At 38.6% G+C, this 21,785-nt stretch overlaps 1 protein-coding gene across 16 annotated transcripts in view; it reads right to left on the minus strand.

Annotated features, from left to right (window-relative positions):
* Positions 1 to 737: 737 nt before the first annotated feature.
* Positions 738 to 21,785, minus strand: part of SETD5 (SET domain containing 5) — a 74,205-nt gene continuing 53,157 nt past the window's right edge. For 12 of the 16 annotated variants that reach the window (XM_079122403.1, XM_079122414.1, XM_079122413.1 and 9 more), the window contains 8 exons: positions 20,571 to 20,694; positions 12,986 to 13,233; positions 9,795 to 9,851; positions 7,400 to 7,870; positions 3,826 to 4,124; positions 2,643 to 2,776; positions 2,087 to 2,175; positions 738 to 1,781 (listed from right to left, as the gene is read on the minus strand). In XM_079122403.1, coding sequence (XP_078978529.1) covers positions 1,173 to 1,781; positions 2,087 to 2,175; positions 2,643 to 2,776; positions 3,826 to 4,124; positions 7,400 to 7,870; positions 9,795 to 9,851; positions 12,986 to 13,233; positions 20,571 to 20,694 — 2,031 coding nt within the window. In that variant the 3' untranslated portion in view covers positions 738 to 1,172. The remainder of the gene's footprint in view (positions 1,782 to 2,086; positions 2,176 to 2,642; positions 2,777 to 3,825; positions 4,125 to 7,399; positions 7,871 to 9,794; positions 9,852 to 12,985; positions 13,234 to 20,570; positions 20,695 to 21,785) is intronic. The other 4 variants (XM_079122407.1, XM_079122405.1, XM_079122416.1 and 1 more) reach the window with 1 other exon arrangement.

The raw sequence follows: 21,785 nt of genomic DNA on the forward strand, positions 1-21,785 counted from the left end.
GGCTCCAGGGCTCCTCCAGGGGTGTACAACAGGCACAATGCACTGATGGGGAGAAGCCAGTCTGCTCTCGTCTCTCATCCAGAACAGTGTTAGGGCTGTGGGTGGCTTGCTAACTCCCTCACCGGCCCACTCTCACATAAGCATCCCCCAAAGAAACGTGGGGCAGGCCCACACACAATCACAGTCCTGTCGGTGCCACTCCACAAACCTATCTTCCCATTCTTACCCTGCAAGTCACAAGTGCGTGCTCCCCAATCATGGAGGCGGTCCTGCTCATGGGATCGTCAACTCCTGATTAGTTGGGAGTAGAAAAAAATAAAATTCAAAGAAATCCCAGACCACTTGGGATTCTTCCTAATCAAATCTATTGCCAAAAGCTGTTAAGAAGCAATGTAATTGGCCCATCTCACTTCTCATTCCGCTTCTGTCTACTTACTCCATGGTTCCTAAGCTGTGTAACAGCTTGGGAAGGAGGAATAGGAGATTGTCTGCTCCCAAATAATCAAGAGCTGACCACAAGCTTGTCTTCAGAAAGCCAAGCATCCCTCAGTCGGAGCAAGATCCAAGCTTTACTATCCCTGCCTATTTTCCTGGTGATTTTAAGACAAAGGTAGGGAGTACACTTGGTGGACATACCTTGGCCAGATATCTGCTTTTGGAATGGTTGTCTTAACATTAACATTAACATACCTACCTTTATTTATTCTTAAGTGCATAAAACCCTAACACTATTCAGATGGCTTGGGGCTTTGAGATTGGCTCTTTTCACTTTTTTTTCTTTGAAACAAAAACTTTTTTTTTTTTTTTTATTTAAAAAGATGTCCTCACTGCACAAGTGACTACAGGCTACAGGCAAGGATGGGAGACAGAGGCTTCAACACAACTCATTGCACTTAGAACCGTTACTAACCAAAACACCATTTGCTTGTCAACAATGTACCCTTAACAGCAGGGAGAAACTTCTTTATAGTCTCTGCTTCAGACAAGATTTACATCTTTCTCCAAGGCCAGAGGCCAGTTGCGACCACAAGTCTTGTTTCTTGTTGACCAGACCCAATCCTCTGGCATCCTGTACCCCCTCCTCCAGCAATATGCTCGGCCCAGGTTCCAGAGGCAGCTGGAAGGAAGCAGCTATGGGCTTGTTCAGTTCTGTTTGCCCATGTCCAGAAGCCCTAGGAAAGTCCTGTCTGAGTCTTGACTCCTGAACCCTGCAGTGGCTGGAGTCGGTACTGGTGTACACTCCCACTCCCACGGTGTGGGTAGTGCTGTGAATTGGAAACCGCAGATACCCTGGAGGCCTGGTAGGCAGCGGACTGCCCAGCACTGGGCAGACTGATAGTCCGTAAGTCTGATGGCAATGACGACCTAGAGTTCTGAGGAAAGGAGGTGGAACTCAGAGTTCCTGTGCTGGACTGAGAAACCGAGTCTGAGGTTGGCGAGTCTGAGGGGCCCTGTGGGGTAGGGCTAGCAGCACTAGAAGGACAGCTCCTCCTGGGAAGATTGCTGCCAGTGCTGTTTCCAGAATGTGGCTGGCTGCTATAATACCCTGGTGTCCCTGTAAATGGGGCCAACGAGTCTGTGGACACAGGGTGGGCAGGGCTGGGATAGGACGCAGAAGAGAGGGATGATTCAGAAGAACCGTGAGAAGGGGGGTTTCCAGGTCTCAGTGCAGTAGTTCGATAACTGTATCCTGGAGATTGGGTGGGATGTCCTCTAAAGGGAGAGGAACTCTGTTGAAGGAGACTTTGTGATTCTGTCCGTGGACTATCACACTGCAGGAGCTAGAAAGAGTTGGGAGGAAAGCATAAGGAAGTGAAAAAGTCTCTTCAATGGCTTGTGGTTATTCACATTTTTAACCTTTTATGGGGGGGGGGTACTAAAGGCAGTCAACTGGCGGTCTCTGATCACCTTATTTACTTTTCTGGTATGATTTATACCTGAGGGAAAGCAGATGACAACTTACTTCCAAGCCTGCTGAGATAATGCCAACACACCAGCATCTCCTGTACAGGATGGCTTGGATCACAAAACATTCAGAAATGAGAATATATTCCTTTACCCAGAGATCAGCACTTTCTCAGCTTACCTGGTAGCTGTATCTGGAAGGGCTGTAAACAGTTGCTCCTTTGGAGAGCGCTGAGCTCAATGTCTCTGAGCCTTCTCCATCTGCAGGGTCTAGAAGGTATTATAATATCAACTTGGCTTCTCAGAGCAAGAAAGAAAATAGCCAAATCACCAATGCCATCACCAACCCATGCTGCTCTCTATGACAAATTGAGTGAGTGCAGCATGCCAGAAGGGCAAAAGGAGTGGTTAATTATGGGCTATGTTTTAAATGCCTGATCTGATTCCCGTCTCCTTCATTCTCTTCATCCTTCATCGAGGTGGAGATCCAGGAATTTGGAGAGATGAGAGTTACAGAAAGGTATCCCTTGGGAAAAAAGAGCAGACAGAGAGCAAGCAATGCTAGACCTTATAAATGATGTGGCCCTAAAGAGCAAGACTGAGCTGGAACCTAGCATACAGCAGAGCCCAACTGTGTCAGAAACTGGCTCACCAAACCCTAGCATTTGGCATAAATCGTGAAGAGCCTAGCTCATGTGTCCTTCAACCTGACTGACAGCAGGTGATCATGGGCTCACCTGAATCTTTCTCAGTGATATTACTTTCCCACGTGGGAGAGGGCTCTCCCTTTTGGGCCACCCTCACACTGCTTCGGAGGACCTTAGGGATGCTTCCTCCTTCTCGAAGTCTTTCTACTGATGTGGGAACCATCCTGCAAAGGTAAGAGGGGCAAGTTTAATCCAGAGGACTTATGAGACAAGAATCTAAAACAAATGAAGTTCTCACATAGGCTGTACAATATATCCTCTCAAAACATCACTGCCTCAAACCATAGTTAAAAAAAAAAAACAAAAAACAACAACAACAAAAAAAACTTTAAGGATGAAGAAATAAAGGGAAAAGATGGTTTAAAGATATCAACTTTTAAAAATCTCCATTTTGAAATGATAAATTTTCTCCAAGAAAACATGTGCTTGACAACTAAGTAGCAGGTTTCTTAATGAACATAATCATTTGAGCCACATTTTTTTCTTTCCCAGACTCATTTCTTCAATTTAAGATGTCTGTGTTTCATTCTCCATTTTACTCTGAGATTCAGATATTGTCACCAGTATTATTTGCTACCTTTTTTTTTCTTTTTCCCCATACTGGAGACTGAACTCAGTGGTGCTCTACTACTGAGTTACATCCCCAAGCCCTTTTAATTTTTTTATTTTGAGACAGGGTCTCACTAAATTGCCCAGGCTGGCCTTGAACTTGTGATCCTCCTGCTTTAGGCTCCCAAGTGGCCAGAATTATACATGCTTGACACCACACCCAGCCTATTTCCTTTTCCAGTGCTCTTCCCTAAACCAGACGAGTTCTTTTAGAATGTTCTGTTGCTCTGTATATGCTAGCTGCATGGAACAGAGACATCTGTTGTTAATTCAAATGGAACTTGGCTGGACGCCTTACTTACCTTTTGTGTGAACTGAGAAAATAGGAGAGGCAGTGTTAATGCCCACCAAATAAAATAGTTTATGGGCATCCACAACTTTATGTTGTCCAAAAGTGCTTCTCCATAGGCTTGCTGGTAATTCTTTGCTTCTGTATGGCTAAAGGATATAGCTAACACTATTAAATTAGCTGAGCAGGACAGATGGCACTCCTAGCTATACTCTTAGATAAAGTGCTCCCATATACTTAATGTCAAACTAGGAATGATCCTAAAGGTATACTCCCCTCCTGAATTTAACTATAAAGTATCAAATATAAACTTACCACCTACTACTGATATTCTCTTGAGGTCTGCAGTGAGATGAAGTGCCTCTGGAATCTGATGGGCTTACTGCCTCCAAATGGGACATCGAGGAATGAGATGGGGAGAATTTTTTATGAGGGGATGATGGGGTTCGGGTTGAGGATCCCTGCACACCATGGACACCAGTGTCAGAAACAGAGTTACTGTTGCTTTGCCCAGCTCCTGCAGACTTGCTTTTGCTCTGTGCAGAGTCTCCTCCCCCACCAGCAGAATTCTCCTTGGCTTCTTGTTTCCGTTTTCGGTACTCCAGTAGGGATACCTAGAAAGAAAGAAACAGGACTCTAGCTGGATACCATTAGTGGAGCACTAGCAATGGGGAAAGAAGATGGAACCCCAATAAACTACTGGTCAAGCCATCCAAATAAAGCAGGCACCAACCCTGTCAACTTTTTCCAGGTGTGACAGATCTGAGCACAGTTACAGATTTGAGACAGAAATCAGTAAGGGGAAGGGAACATTCTAGAAGACACCATTTTTGAAGAATAGTATTTACCAAGTAGACTGCAACTTTTTTAAGGAAAACTTGTGAGATTACCACTACACATCACAGAAGTGTACTATCATAGTTATTTGCAACTATGGGAGCACCTAGTAAAGGGAGAGCAGACATGTGGAATGCTTGTGTAGTCTGAGAAAGTCTCCCAGGTGATCTTAAAAAAAAAAAAAAAAAAAAAAAAGAAATATATATATATAGCCATGCTGAGGACTGAACCCAGGGCCTTAAGCAAGCTACACTCTACCACTGAGCCTCATCCCCAGCCCCTTTTTTGAGGTGCTAGGGATTGAATCCAGAACCTCACACATACCAGGTAAGCACTCAACCAGTGAGCTACATCTCCAGTCTTCCAGTCTTTTATTTTTTATTTTGAGACAGGGTCTTGCTATGTTGCTGAGGCAGGCCTCGAACTTGTGATTCTTCTGCTTCATCCTATAGCATTGCTTGGGATTACAGGCCTGTGCCACCGCACCAGATGCTCAGTCCTTTTACAATACTAGTGTGAGGCATGGTCTTGCTAAATTGCCCAAACTGGGGATTCTCCTGCCTCAGATTCTGAAGCAGGTGGTATTAAAGGTATGTGCTTCCCAGGGCCCTGGCCTTCCAGGAGATTTTTTTTTTTTTTTTTTTTTTTGCAGTTCTGGGGATCGAACCCAGGGCCTTGTGCTTGCAAGGCAAGCACTCTACCGACTGAGCTATCTCCCCAGCCCCTTCCAGGAGATTTTGATGACTGTTGTTCACTGACTATAGATCTGGAGAGATAGATGTTGACGAAATGTTCCAAGGTTTTAAGTATGCTCAATTTTTCAAGACATACATAGGGATTTAGTATTATCTGTCTCACAGATAGAGACACTAGAATAAAAAGAGAAGAAATTATTTCCAATTTATAATTTAGTCAGGTTAGCTCTAGAAAACTTACACATACTTGGAAACTTCTCCAATGCCCCCATCACCTGCCTAATCCTTACTCATTCTTTCTTGACTGCCACAATAGATCCCATTTCCTGCCTCCCTGGCACATTCCTCTTTGCTGCTGCACCACAACATGCTTATGTCATGTGCTATATAGTGCCTTGTTTATTCCTGAATATATCTTAAGTTTTATTATGGGAAAGACCAAGTTTATTTGGCTATTAAACAAAACTTTTTTAACAGCACAGCTGAGTGTGTTGGTGCATGCCTATAATCCCAGCAGCCTGGGAAGCTGAGGCAGGAGGATCACAAGTTCAAAGCTAGCCTCAGCAACCAAGTGAGACCCTGTCTCAAAATAAAGAGGGCTGGGAAGTAGCTCAGTGGTTAAGTACCCTGGGTTAAATCAGTATAAAAAAACAAAAAACAAAACCCCCAACGCAGCACAAAAACTTGACATACTTCAGGTGCCCAATACATTTCAGAAATGTTTCTGAAATAATAATTATTTCAATCACCTTTGTGCATAATAAATAAATGCAATCAGAAGTTCACATTATTTTTGTTTCTGATTGTCAATGCTGTTCATGCCACAGTTTTTGAAACCCATTACTTTTTTTTTTTTTTTTTTTTTTTTCAGGGCTGAGGACCGAACTCAGGGACTTGCATGTGTAAGGCAAGCGCTCTGCCACTGAGCTAAATCCCCAACCCATTACTCTTATTCAAAATTACCTGTTTATGTTTCCTACTCCTTCTATTCCCTAAGGTCCAAGTGTAAAAACAGGAACAGTAAAGATAATTTTATACATGCTTTTCTATACATAATCTTACAAAGAAGCCAGTAATAATAAATTCTGATAATGTGCATCACTGTAATAAAAATGTAAGAAGCCACTAAGCTAAATTGCAACAATCATATACTTTTGCCACACAGAAAATCCAGCATCATTAGCCCTGAACAATAAATTCGAGTTACTATGAAAGCCCCAAAATACTCCCATGCATTTCCAAATGCAACTAATTGAGAACCACTGATACCAAAAACACATTTTAGGTTTGTGATTTCTAGAACAGGCATTATGTACAAGTCTCAACCCATCAGTAAGCTCTCCTGGCCCTGCCCATCTCATTACTTTCCTCCTGGCTCTCCCTACCTTTTATCTGATACCACAACCACATTCAACTGTTTGTACCACACTGCACCCCTGCTGGTGGCCTACTGGAGTGTCACAGATTTATTTGTTCTGCTCATTCTACTACATCTTTACCCTCATTTGTTGGCTGCCTGACTCTTGCTTCCTATTTGAGATTTAACTCAACCAATAACCTGCCATTTCTCACTCTACCTCCACCCCTAAAACAGGTAAAGGTCTCTTGTCTGTTTTCAAAGTACCTTCCTCCTATCAGACTAGGTCAAGTTCCTCTGCTAAGGTGCCTCTTACTACATGTGACTAATTCCTTTGGAGCATCCATCTCCACTGTAATTTGTCATTTTATTAATTAAATTATCTCCTAAAGCTCAGTCTCACTTAATATAAGCAATTAGGGAAAAACCTAGGCAATCTAGCAAGGTGGAAACATGAGCATGCAATTCTGGAATGGAACAGACCTTGACAGTGTCTGGTTCTTCCATTTACTACATGTGTGATCATGGGCTAGTTTTTCAACTTAATTTCCTTATCTGCAAAACGGGAAATCACCTAACTCACGGGACATGGTTAGGATAAAATCAATGTAAATTGCTTAACACCGTGCCTAAAACCCGGGAAATGCTGAATAATTTAAGTAATTTTCCTTTTCACTGGGCTAGCCTTTCAATTGTGTAGCACATAATGGGTATTTAAATTTGTTGGGTATTTATTAATATTTTTTTGTGCTGGGGCTAGAACCTAGGTCCTCATGCATGCTAGCCAAGTATTCTATCACCAAGCTATATCCCCAGCCCTGAATACTTACAATAGTCACCAAAATGTACTAAAACTGACTCTCACTGGACACAATAGAGACTAGGTCTTACTTATGTGAGAAGTGTGAGCACCTGGAACTTGGTAAATATCTACTGAAATATTTGGTTAATGTTCTTTGAAGTTGGGGTTTAGGGAGGCTATGTAACATGAAACACTTACCTTTTTCCTCTGTGGTGGGTTCTGGGGGACAGATGGGGCCCCTTCACAGGTCCTTTCACCACCAGGTGACATGGATCCACGAGAGAGGTCTTTCATAAAGCCATGTTCATATCTGCTTGGGAACCCTTCTGCTGGGGAACAATATCCCCCATCTAAATGTAAAGGCTTCCTATCCCCCACTAGGGGAGACCCTCTATATAATCCATCTGCTCGAGGCATAGCATTCAAAGGGGAGTAGGCATACATCAAATTGAACTCTGTCCGAAATGCCTGGTCTGAGTTTCTCAGGAGGGTCTGATGTCCATCTCCAGTTCTGCTTGGGAAGCCAGTCTCTGAGGTGGGCCCAATGGAGGGATGAGAAGCCAGGTCAGAATGACCCGAGTTGAGCAGGGAAGGTCTGTCAGCACAGTTGTTAGTGTTGGAATCAAGGTATCCTACTTTTGTCAAATCCAGGTCTTTTCGGTGACAAAGCTGAAAGAACAAAAATCAACGGAGACATGGGGCAGGGGAGAAAGGAAAAAGTCAAAGGGCAGAAAGGGAGGTGAGAGGGGCAAAGGTGAACAAGGAAAGAAAAGAGGGATGGAAGTAGAGGAGAGAAAGCCATTAACATTGGTAAAAGTCCCACACAGCAACAGATACAGGCCAGATTACTAAAGAATCCTGGCCTTTCCCAAAATGCTTTAAAGTCTTTCTGGATGAGAATACCGGGAAAGTCAGAATTAGGTAACTGGCCAAATGTGATTATTTTGCCTGCTTAGCCTTTCATCAGGTTTGCTGAGTCACTGTGTACTATACTATAAGGGACTGGTGGTACAATTAGGAATTTACCTGAGCCCCATGCACACTACAGAGGTGCCTTAAGATTAACTGACTTTTGGTGTTATTCATTTTTAATACTGATGGAAGGTGGGTGTAGGGAAAAAGGTGGAGAAAAGTAGAAGTAGACGAAAAGGCAAGTATTTAAGTTACTGGTTCAGTAAAGGAAAATGGCATTAAAGACATCAACCAACCAGTTCTTCATTCACTTTCACTGTTAAATAAGTGTTTCTCATCTCATACAACTTCCTGGCCACTCAATTCTTTCTTTATCCTCTAATGTATGCCAAACATATCACAAGACCACAGATGCTCAACACTGCAGAGCATGTGAAATGCTGAAATGTACCAAAAATAAATCTCACCTACAATTTGGTTATCATTAGCTCTAACACCAAGATTTTCCACCACTAGGTCAACTGTAGCTTAACTGTCTACAAAGCATGATACCAGAAACCCAAATGCCACTCCATGTCAGTCTCCAAATTATGTTATCTTCGAATCTTTTAACAGCTGAGGAGAAAGCGAGTGAACTGTACTTTCCTAACAAGATATAGCTGAAACACCTGGTATACTAGTAGAATGCAACCATTTCCCAGTTTCATAATGATTTATAAAATCTGACTGATTCAGAATTTGGCTAACTCTCATGGAGTTTAGCCCTAATTTTAAAATTGGAAGTAGATAGGGTTAAAGTTCAGTAAATTCTGAAAGGTTATTAGACGTTTCCTCTTCAAGAGGAAAAAGTTTCCATGTAGACTAACAGGGTTAATAATGACTACATTGAGCCAAATCTTATAATAAAAACTCTAGCACTAAAATCTGAATTTAGCATCTCAGTAGCAGCAGGGTTTCTGAAAAACACACTCAACTGATATTCTAAGTGATATCACTTGTACAGCAACTATATCCCAACCACTGCAGAATGGAGGGAGGCCTGTGACACAGAAGCCATGGACTCAGTTTCCTTATACAACTCATTAAGAAGCTACAGAGAAGATAAAAGAAAGCTGTGAGACAGAATGCCTTTCCTAAGGAAGCTTCTTAATCTATCAACCACAGCCCCAAACGTCTGGTTACACAGAGCTGTCAGATTAACCCTGGAACAAGGCATAAGTCACTGTCCAACTCTTCCAATGTATGGTACCTAAGAAAATAAATATTAAAAGACAGCTCCTACCAACTTTTGATTCCTGCCAACTTTCCTTATTTGTTTACAAAGAGACCTTATTTATTAATGACTTTAACAAGGCTCCTATCACATACTCAGCATCCATTAAACTTCTAGATTCTGTTCCTTCTTTAATGGAACTCTTCAGCCACCCCCTCCCCCGAACAACAAAGATCAACCCCATCACATACACACAGCTACTTAATTTTCCTCCGTCTACATGGACAGTCCTGTGTAGTCACAGTCACACAGGAAGAAAGATTCATTCAACTTGCTGTGACTGATCGGCCGCCCTCCAGCCCGTCTCCCCATTCACTCGGACCCCCAGCCCTCCCCATACACTCAAGAACACACTCATGCACACTCACTCTCAGCCTCCAAGTGTGATTGAGATGGTGTGATAACTACCTCGGGTGACAGGGACTCGGGCCTATGCGCAGGGGAACTCTCAGGGGAGGATATGTTCTAGAGGAGGGAAAAGCATCTTGTTATTCATCTACTCCAAGTCAAGAAGCAAAACAAAACAAACAAAAAATAAAGCAAGCATAGATGTTAGCCACAACTTTGGGGGGGGGGGGTGTTGAATAAGAATGCATAGGGGAAATGTTTAACTGCAGAACTCATCTCAATGGACAGAATGACTTGTTAAAATGCTTCCTGGGGTTTTTGAAAGCATTTCAGGAAAAACTGGTTATAATGTTTCATGCTGTAAGTAAACACTCAAGCATATTATCAGGAAGGAGTTAGGTGAGATTTTACAGGGTTATATATTTCTTTGTATTTCAGAAGAAAGTTTAGCAACCTCTAGTACTTGTTACTGAAGGGCATCCTACCCTCTATTCCTTCTTAGAGGAACCTTGTTCATATACCCACATCCTTCCGATCAACCCACTTCTACATTCTCAAATGAGAGTTCAAGGAAGTGTGATTGATGGAATTCCTAGCTCACAAGCTGGATTTGGTACTTGGCACAATCTAATTGGACCTGAGCACTTCTAACAATGTTATCTTAGTTAGCATCCATTTTACTTCTGGTAATAGTAAAAAAAGAAAAAACACGTATGTACACTTGGAGTCCCTGTGTGCTACACAGGATTGGACTCTCACCTGAGGCAGCATTCCCCTAACGACAGGGGCTAAGCAGTGAGCTTGTCATGGGTAGATGTAAATGACAAGAAGTAAAGTTATGGTGCCAACTGTGACAGCAGGATGCAAGGGTTGAGGTAAGGAAAGGATTCCCAACATCGTAGACTCTAGACAACCATGGCCCGGGGGACAGATCTATGCTGTGGTAGGTAGGATTAATGAAGCCATTTTCAGCAGAGCAGGCTTTCAGCTGTGAATTTTGTTCAGTGGAAGGTGGCTAGTATCTGTGTGTGTGTATGTTTTACAGTGGACTATGGATTTGAGAGCAGGAAGAGAAGGGAAGGGTTATTTTAGTGCAAAGGAGAGGTGAATTAAGCTTGCCTCCCTTATTGCTTTCATTCCTTTTTCTTTTTTTTTTTTTTCATTCCTTTTTCTAGACACTGTCCCCTCCTGAAGATCTTGTTCCCTTCAACTGCATATATACTCCCTCAGTACTGGAGTTTCCTCACCTATCTCCTGAATATATTTCCTTTTTCAAAAATATTCTTCCCCAAACTAAACTGGTTTTTACTAATGAAATCTTTTGGATATTTCTCTGTATCATATTTTTTCAAGGACAAAGGCTATTTATCTATACTAGAATATACACAATGTGGTCATTAGTATGATGATAAGAATGTGTAAGGGAGGCGATTTTTTTTTTTTTTAATGATGAGAAAAGGCTAAATTTTCTTAGTTAAACCATGAATTTACAATAGTGGAATGATGCACTGGAATTTTTGCTATTAATAATACTTTCTTTCATTCCTGGTATTCTGTTTGGACTAAGCTTCGGTAAAATGATTTTTGAGTTTTTAAATTTTTTAAATAAAAAACCCTTGCATTTGTAAAGTGTTTCACAGTTACTTCAAACAATATAAGGGATACAGAATGCACTGAGTGCTTGTTTTGGAGGAAAACTTACCTTCTAATTTCTGTAATTTTGCTAAATAATGTAAGTTGTCTTGATAAGCTATGCAACTGTATTCGTATAATTTGGTGGCCTCCAGAGAGAACTGTCTCTCATGATACCTGTTTTTTCTTTTTAACTTGCAGATGGACATGTCTTTATTTTATTTATTTTTATGTGGTGCTAAGGATTGAATCCAGTGCCTCACACGTGGTAAGCAAACACTCTACCACTGAGTTACAACCCCCCAGCCTCTCTCATGATATCTTATTCAAATTGCTAACTGAAAAATCGACTGCAAGTAGTACAATTAAAAAGGTCTGAATTAGCTGCTTTAATATCTGCCTAACAAGAATATCATAAGGAATTTGATAAAGTGGGATTTTCCTAGAAAGGTCAAATATAACCAGGAGGCTTTTTTTTTCCATCAGAAGGAGGTTTGTTCCAAAAAGACATAATGATCTAAAAATAGGTACAGAACAAAGCTATGCTTTCAATGTTATTAGGTCCTTCTTTCTGAGTATACAAAAATCCAGGTTTTTTTTTTTTTTTTTTTTTTTTTGCGGTACTGGGGATCGAACTCAGGGCCTTGTGCTTGCGAGGCAAGCACTCTACCAGCTGAGCTATCTCCCCAGCCCAAAAAATCCAGGTATTTTTAATCACTCTCTCATAAAAGCTGAATAGGGAGGATGGGCTTGGTTAGAACACTTAACTTTATCAAAACAACCTCTAGAGAAGTGAAAGCTGATTATGTTTAGTGATCAGAAAAAATTTTTCTAAGAAGAGTGTCCATTTAATTTAATTACAAAAGAAAGCAACATGCAAAAGATGAGTTTTTTTTAAAAACACGCATGGATTCTATTCAAACCTGCCACCCAAACTTGAATACTAAAATGATTCAGAATTACATTTTAAAACAGCTGAGGTCTAGATTTCTAACTTAATCCAAAGAGTGAATGTAACAAATTTGTCTTTTATAAATGCATGTTGCTAGCCTCTTGTCCATTTTTCAATCCTAATGCATTGAAAACAAGAAGGGAAAGTAACCTGGAGTGGAAAAAACAAAAACAAAAACACATTCACCATAAGCCATTCTCCAATGCTTTCTAAATCTGTTCACTGAGGCTACAATGAAAATACCAAACAACCTGGCAAAGACACCTCACTCATTTACATGGAGACACAACCCATCAGTACAATCTAAGCTCTCAGGCTGCTGCTAATAATGGTTACTACAGGCACCTAGAAGCCTTTTGACCAAGTATACAGTAAAGATAAAAGATCCAGCATGCTAATACCTAAAGTTAAGGAGACTGAGGAACTGCGTGCCAAAGAGAAATGAATGGGATCTACAGTAGCACTGTTCCTATTCTGAGAAGTACAGGGGCTGCCAAGATGAGAGGCTACCAGGTAACAGGCCACACTGACCCTGAGATTTTCCATTCTCTTGGTGAGATAGGGAAGGAAGACAGTAAAGAAACATTTGAAATGATACTATATTTGAAATGAAGAGGTACAAATGATTTTTCATATCTAGCACACCCCCAAAACAAACCCAAATCACCTCAAACTGCAGAGGAGTGTTGCAGCGACTAGCAGTAGTAAGAGACGTGATTGGCGAGAACATGAGGCTGTATCCATTTCGACACTCCTCTTCTCCTGGGTGAGTCTGGCCAGGTGTGGTCAGCTGGGGGCTCTTTGAGCCTGAACTGGAAGGGGGTGGTGTGACTGGAGACAGAGGCCGAAGTAACTTGGTGACATTCTGCTCCATCAGATACCGAGACTTCCATTTCTTTAATGGGCTCAACAAGTCTGTGAAATACAAAGCTTGGATGAGAGAAGAACTACAGCTTAATGGGAAGCTCTGTAGTCAAGCCATTAATCTCCAACCTACAATGACTTGTCTCTCTTTTGCCTCATCTCATTAAATTAACTCCCGCAATCAAACATAAACTCAGAGAAACTCTTAATTACAACTGCACTGAAAATAAGCCTTAAAGCACTCTCTCTCAGAGAAATTCAAATTAATCTGACAGTTCTTTCCTTTTAGAGACACTTAGGTCTTGCTATGTTGCTCAGACTGTGCTGCCCACCATCCTGCTGCCTTAGCCTTCTAAGGAACTGGGGTTACAGATGTGGCCACCACGCCTAGCTCTGAATCTGATAATTCACATGACTAATAAACACAACTATTCCAGAGCAAAAGAGAAATTTCTTTCTAGGTGACACCAAGTTTCCAGTAATTTTAAATCTGTTACTTTGTTAAAATCACCCTCTACTTAACTGCCATATCACTAAAATACTGGAATGACAAATGCATATGCCCTTTAGCTTTTCATATATATTTGTGCCTCCTTTCAGTGGTTCTTTCTGTAATATTTTGAGTAGAAAGGTACACATGGTTCCTTAATACAGATCTAATCCCTAGTGTTAGAGAGATGAAAAGTATGTACTGATTTTTATAAATATTTCTGTCAATCATTAAAAAAAATCTAGATGTTACTATTTTTCTCATTTGGCTAACCCCACTTCCTATACTTCTTTAGTCTACTGAAAAAGCAAATTACTATACACACACACACATCTTAGTCATCAATGGCCTTTATTTGATATATTTATATGTTGTTGTGAGAATCAAACCTAGTGCCTCACACATGCTAAGAAAGCAAGCACTCTACCACTGAGCCACAGCCCCAGTCCCTATACTATATATTTTAATGACCATTCAGGAAAAAGCACCAACTTACTTGATTCTTACTGGAAAAAATATACTTCCATACATTGATCGATTTAATAATGGTCATAAATTTACTTAATACCTACTATATGGAAAACACTGATATGGGGAAGTGGGGGGAAACAATCATCACGTATTCTATTTTCAAGAGCCTAAGAACTCATAAGAAAGCACATATAACACATGTTTAATATGTTTGATGACACTGCCATATGTTAAAAACAATAGTTGAAGTCAAATGCAATAGTATGTACCTGTAGTTCTAGCCACTTGGGAGACTAAGGAAGGACTGCCTGAACCTAGGAGTTCAAGGCTAGCTTGGGCAATATAATGAGAACCCATCTCAGTGGGGTGTGTGTGTGTGTGTGTGTGTATTTTGTATACTCGACACTGTACTATGTGTCTTTTGTGAAATACCTGACTTTATGTTAACAAGTCTATAAATACAGTGGTATTATCATCCTAGGTTAAACATAAGGACTCTGCTATATATACAGAGATACCAAGTAATATAATTCCTGTCTACATTTTGATCACTATGTTAATTATATCCCCAAAGCTGGGTTGAAGGAGTGATATTATACCAGGCCTTCAAGTAAGTTTTGGGTTAGCAGTTTATGATCAGAGCTGTAGTTCAAGAAGATTAAAGGGGTAGTAGTAGTAATGGTTAGAATAAAACTGGTAACTGGGAAACTATTTGGAGTTAAAAGAGCAGTTAATAAGAAGAGGGGTAAGGCACCGATTTGGGTAACATTTTAATGCAGAGAGAAGAGTAAATGCAAAAATACTGGAGATGCTTATTTTTCTTTCTGGTATCTCAGAACTTTTTATTTGCCTACATTAGAAGTATATTCATATTTTTCTTTTTTTCTCTCAGATACTAAGCTTTCTCTCTTCCTTTTAAAAAAGTACCTAGGTATTAAAATAAAAAAAGAAAGAAAGAGGGCTGGGGTTGTGGCTCAGTGGTGCAGTGCTTGCTTAGCGTGTGTGAGACCCTGGGTTCAATCCTCAGCACCACATAAAAATAAAATAAAGGTATTGTGTCCACCTACAACTAAAACAAAACATTAAAAAAAAGAAAGAAAGAAAGAAAAAACAAATGTAACTCAAAGATTACATTCAGAGTGTCTTAAATATTTCAAGAAACTTAAATACTAAATCTTTTAAAAGTCCTCTGTTCCATCAGGTCCAACACTAGTAATTATTAAAATCAAGTAAGTAAAGTGATAAAGTTCATTGTAGAAAAACTAGAAAATTTGGGTTAAAAACTGCCACCTGCAAATTAGTCTACAGGGAACGCATTTAACATATTTACTGAGTACTTACGTGACACTCTATTGAACAAAAGAGACCTGACATCTTCCCTTATGAAGTTTATAGGCCAGCAGTCTTTGATTACTTTCCTTCCCTATTTATTTCATTTATTTTGATGCATATAGTTGTTAAACTTGTATGGTCAAATCTATTAGTATTTTAATGTTCCCTAAAACTTTACTCAAGTACTTCTCAAGGGCTGGGGTTGTAGCTCAGTGGTAGAGCACCTGCCTGGCACATGTGAGGCATTGGGTTCGATCCTAGGTACCACAAAAAAATAAAAATGAATTAAAAAAAAAAAGGTATTGGGGTTGGGGTTGGGGATTGGTGGTAGAACGCTTGCCTAGGATGTGTGAGGCACTGGGTTTGATTCTCAGCATCATATATAAATAAATAAAATAAAGGTTCACTGAAAACTAAAAAAAAATTTTAAAAAAATTATATATGTAAAAATACACACATAATTTGAAATACTCACAAATTAATGAACTGCATTAAATTCTTTCTTAACATGGTCTCAATGACTCCTGTCCAACCCACATTGCTTAATAATTACTTTTACTCAGAAACACATGGTAAGAAAATCTTTCTATGACAAGAAATAAAAATCTCTAATTCAATTTTTTAAGGGCTGCATGGTATTAATACTACCAAAATTTTACTGGCTTGAGTATTTTTCATTTTTTTGCTATTATAAATATACTCCAATGAACGAAAATTTTGCTCCTATATATTTTCTGCATTTCTTTTTTTTTTTTTTTTTTTAAGGACAAATCGCTTTATGTAGGATTTTTTAAAAAAAGAATGTTTACATGTGCTTACTAAAATTTTATTTATTCTTGTGTGAAATGTCTGCTCATGTCCCTAAGCCTGCATTTCATTGGTCTGTTTCTTGATTTGTTAAGGGCTCTCTAAATAATACTGACCCCTTGACAAAAATGTTTCAAATACAGTTTCTCATTTTGCTGTCTGCCTTTAAATTTTATTTAAATATTGTCTTTGCTGTGTAATGTTTTGTTTTTATTTAGTCAAATGCATCAATCATTTCCTTTATTTTCTGCCTCTGATAATCATGAACATGTGTCTCTGCCACCCCACCCTAAGACTATAAAAACACCAGGCAATTCTCTATCTCCAGGTATAATTGTTTAACATTCATTCAGTGTGGCTGGGGATTGAAGGCAGAGCCCCACACATGCTAGGTCTACACTGTTTCCTAATTTACATTTTATTTCAGAAAGAACATACTGTAGTTTAAGTATGTTCCTAAGTACAAAGTACTTGGGGCTAAACAGCTAGCACCTTCTTCCAAAATCTTCTGTAATTACTAAATCTTTTATAATTATAGGATAATTATAAATGAGCATCCACTGATTTAAAATACTACATTTACCCCACTAGATTCTTAAATACACTTTATTTCTGAGTGCTATTTTGTCCATTTAAAGTATGATATGAAATTAATATTGACACAGTTTTTAGTAAAACTATTACGGCTATTCTAGTTATTATTCTTTAGATCTCCAAAATATCCTGGCAATTCTAGCACACATTTTCATGTGATGAATTGTAGTAATCATTAGTCAACCACATGTATCCTACAAAACAAATTAGAATTTGGGGACCCATCCTCAGGAACACAGCATCATCTTTCAGTTATTCAAGCCTTGATTTTATGTCCCTCCTCGCTGAAATGTGCCATACTTCTAATCAGGTTTATTTTCTAGTGCTCTCTCTTGCTCTTTTACTACTGTGGACAAAACACACTTCTCCATTTGTATGACCTCTAGTACTTTTTTTGTTTTGGTACTGGGGATTGAACTCAGGTGCACTCACTCACTGAGCCACATCCCAGCCGTATTTTGTATTTTATTTAGAGTAAGGGGTCTCACTGAATTGTTTAGCACCTTGCTTTTGCTGAGGCTGGCTTTGAACTCGTATTCTTCCTGCCTCAGCCTCCAGAGCGGCTGGGATTAAAGGTGTGTGCCACTGCACCCAGCTTCTTGTACTTTTTAAAGTTAATTCTCCTGGGTTTTCTTAGGCAGATGATCATATTATTTGTAAATGACAATAACAAAGGCACCCTCTTTACCAGTTTTTTTACCTGTTACTGTTTCTTTCTTTTTTTTGGATAGCCACTAACAGTTCCAGGATATGTTAAATAATAACAGTGGGATAATTAGATAATCCATCTTAGGGTTTAAGTGGTTTTCACAATGAAGATCATAACTGGCAACTGTTTTTACAATAAAGATCATAACTGGCAACTGTTTTTACAGTTTTTTGTTTTAAAGTTTTTTTTTTTTTTGATTTGTAGATGGAAGCAGTACCTTTTTTAAAATTTATTTATAGATGGTGCTGAGGCTAGAACCCAGTGTCTCATACATGCATACATGCTAGGTAAGTGCTCCACCACTGAGCTATAATCCCAGCCCCTTTACAAAGATTTTTTTTTTCAAAATCTTAAGCATGTAATTTTATTATTAAATTTGTAATAGCCAATGTGTTACTACTTTCTATTCCCCATTTGACTTACTAACGAATTATGTTTTGCCACTGAACTATACCCTAGGTCCAAGAATAAAAATTTTAATGAATAGTGTATACTAGTCCACCAAAACTAAATGCACACAGCAGGAAAAATGACAAATTCTACCACTCCTTTATTGTATTTTTGTGATTGTTAACAATTATGACTAATACCTTCGTATGTAAAATTTTGGTTTTCACACCCTTTCCGTATACTAGTACCTATCTATAACAATGATGACCAAGTTCAGGACTACAAAAAATTTTTTTGAGGGGGAGTACTGGGGATTTCACCTTGAGCATACTGCATAAATGCTCTACCATTGAGCAACATCCCCAGTCCCTTTTTATTTTTTAGTACTAGGAATTAAACCTAGGGATGCTGTTTAGTTCATTAACGACATTTGTTTTTGTGTATTTCTCCTCTATTCAGTGATTGTATTTAACTGCTATTAATTCTAAAATTTTCAGTTGATTATATAGGTGCTCCTAGGAATCTACATCATTAACAAACAGTGAATATTATATCTCTTCCCTAAAGGTAATACCTTCTATTTCTACATAATTTTAGCTTTTAGGAATTTAGAATCTTTAATGTAATTAGTATTCATGTTTGACAAGAAAGAGTACTCTGTTTAGAGTAACAATTATGGGCCTGATACTGTATAGAACATTTTATATGCTATTCAATCTCACATTAGTTACATAAAGTAAATATCATTACTCCAATTTTACACATGAAGCTCAGAAACATTTAGTAACATTGTACAGTTGGTACTCAAATAAATGTCTGAGTCTTTCCATTATATCCATGTCTTCCTTTCTAGATTAATGTCTCCTTGGTATTCCTGAAAACAGCTGACAAAAAACTGTAACAAATATAAATCCTCAGGATTTACACTAACTTTAGAAATATAAGTCACTCAGAGGTGCTTAACCACTGAGTCACATCTCCAGCCCTTCTTTGACAGTCATAATTCTCCTCTAAACAGGGCATGTAGTAACAAAGGCACTTTCCCTTTAAGTCTCTGCCAAGTCAGGACATGAAGTGCAGTATAATCTTCCTTCTCTAATTTTATTTACACACCTACATAATACACACAGTAGACAGAGACACACATGCGTAGTCCATCTCACCCAAGTTATTCTAACTAAACTTCAAAAGCTACCAGTAAATTGGTAACACTGATGGAAATCTGCCACAATGATTTCTTTGTTATTTATCTAAATCTCCCTAATCTTTCATGAAGAGAATAAAATATTTTAAATAAATGCTATCACTGAATTTTATTATCTTGGGTTATGCATACATTAACTTATAACTTATAAGGTATAATCCAATCCACAGTGAACAATAAATTAAGTCAATAATTTAAAAAGTAGTGGCCCAGTTTTTCAACCCTAAATTAAAAAATCCAAATAGAAGCATAATTTTTTTTGCGGGGCAAGGGAATGGAGTACTGGGGATTAAACCCAGGAATGCTTTACTATTGAGCTACATTCCCAGTTCTTTTTATTTACTTTGTAACAATGTCTTACAACGTTGCTAAAGCTGGTCTCAAACTTGAGATCCTTCTGCCTCAGCCTCCTGAGCTGCTGGGATTATAGGTACCTACCACTGTGCCCATCTAAAAACAGACTTTTAATATAAAGCAAACGTTACGAGTAAAAGTTTATTTAACTAGTTTATAATTATTCATCAAGTTTATGAATATAAACAAAGGTTTTTAGGAAATCTAAAATATCATGTGAGCTATATCTAATTTATTTTGGTATTTTGTTTTGATTGCATGATATTCAGAAAACATATAGAGATAAACTTATGAAAATCACAGAGAAACTTTCCCTTTTGTGTTGGTGCCAGGTTATGGCAAAGGTTAAAAGTACATGCTCTATTACTGTTATAAACCTGAAATATTGTTCAGTTGACATTGACAGGAGAAACTTTGGTAAAAACACTGTTCCAAAATAAGTTAACATGTTACCACATGTTAATATGCCAGTGCTTTCAATGGGAACCCTTCCAAGAGTCATTGCAAAAGCTAGTAGCCAGAATTTTCATAGCAATCTGGTTTAAAAACTCATAAGGAGTATAAATTGAACTCAAGTCATGTCTTCTTAAATATTTTATACTAATTGTAACAGTTCATTTGAAAACAACCAATTTATTAACAATTTATTTCATTTAACCCTTGCCCCACTCCACCATGCCCCCCAACTCCATCATTTACAATTTTATTTTTTTCCTGAATATTAGTATTTCACTTTCTTGCCTTCCCCCCCTTATAAATATGAATATAGATTCCTAAACTTACTACTTTAAATGTATCTAACCTTTTTTATAACCATTTCTGCTGTTATCTGTACACTGTCTAGTTCCTTCTTTGTCGTCCTTGGAAAACTGATCCCTGACTTGAGATCTCTCTCTTCCTCTGAAAAGACAGATGTAAAGTAACTATTTAGAGAACATTCTATTTCTTTTTTTATATCAGAGAACTAATACTGAAATTTTGTATGTGGACCTCAAATAATGATTGATCACGTATTTAGAAAGGTTTTAGATACGCACCTGCATTGTCTTTGCAGATACTAGAATTACTATTCTCATTACTTTGGTATAGGTGCTGAGTTCTAGTCTCTTGGGGTACAGGTGTTTGAGTCATCCCTTCTTCCAAGGCTTGCTTTATCCAGCGCTATAACGGGAGAAAAAAAAAAATCAGAGAATTATCAACACCTTAAAACTTTTTCAGTACTTACTTTAAATGCATTAACTAGGTCATTTTACAACAAATGCTGGGAGAGGCAATCCAACACATTCGTTCAGTTCCACAGTCAAATCACAACCTCCAAAATAAGTTTTGTATGTCACCATATTAGAACCCTGCCCAATCAATTCCTTCTACCAGAAGAAATTGAGAAGATCTGGATCACACATGAGATCTCACCAAAAAACCAACACAAATAAAAACTTACTGGTGTTCGACTTTCCATACTACTTAGAATAGGGAACATGGGAAGAATTAAGAAAGAAATCTTAACATTTTAGAAGACTCTACTCATACAGAACAAAACTAATACAGAAATATATGACTACAAGGAAGATAAAGTTTGATCTCTCATGAGTTGCCTGCCCTATGCTGGGACATCTGAAGAAATAAAAGATTCACAGGAGGATTTTGGATAAGAATAAAGAGCTCTTCACTACAGGTACCAAAAGACTTCAAAAGATTGACTCAGCAAAAGACTTCAAAAGATTGACTCAGAAGTGGAATAACCTATGAGCGTCTCCCAAATCAACTAGTTTGGTTAAATTATGCAGGAATAATGCAAATCACTAGAAAATCAAAAGTCAAAAGGAAGACCTCTCCAATCAGTTACTTTTTTTGGTAGTGAATATTGGAATCTAAACTGATGAGAAATAAATTTAGGTCAGACTATAAAGCCTACAAAAATTAGGACAGTAAGAATTTATAGCCTGTGGAAGAGAGAACATATCTTACCTGTAATTATTTCTCTTAACACAGTTGTAGGCTGCTCACTGTTCTGTGGTTTCCCTGCCCTGACAGAAGACAGACTGAATTTTGATAAACATCATTTTCAGAGTCAGACTGTCCCTCAAATGGGAAGAGCAAAGGTGAATCAATTTCACATCTTTAGAGAACATGTATTACAGGTAAGCAAATATTCTCTTCATCAAAGAGAACAATTCCGACAAGATTTTCCCTCCAGAAACTTAGGAAGTAAACCAGGAAAATTCTGCCAAGAAAAATCTTACATTATGTAA

The sequence above is a fragment of the Sciurus vulgaris genome (assembly GCF_902686455.1).
Source record: "Sciurus vulgaris genome assembly, chromosome: 19".
Taxonomy (NCBI): Eukaryota; Metazoa; Chordata; class Mammalia; order Rodentia; family Sciuridae; genus Sciurus; species Sciurus vulgaris.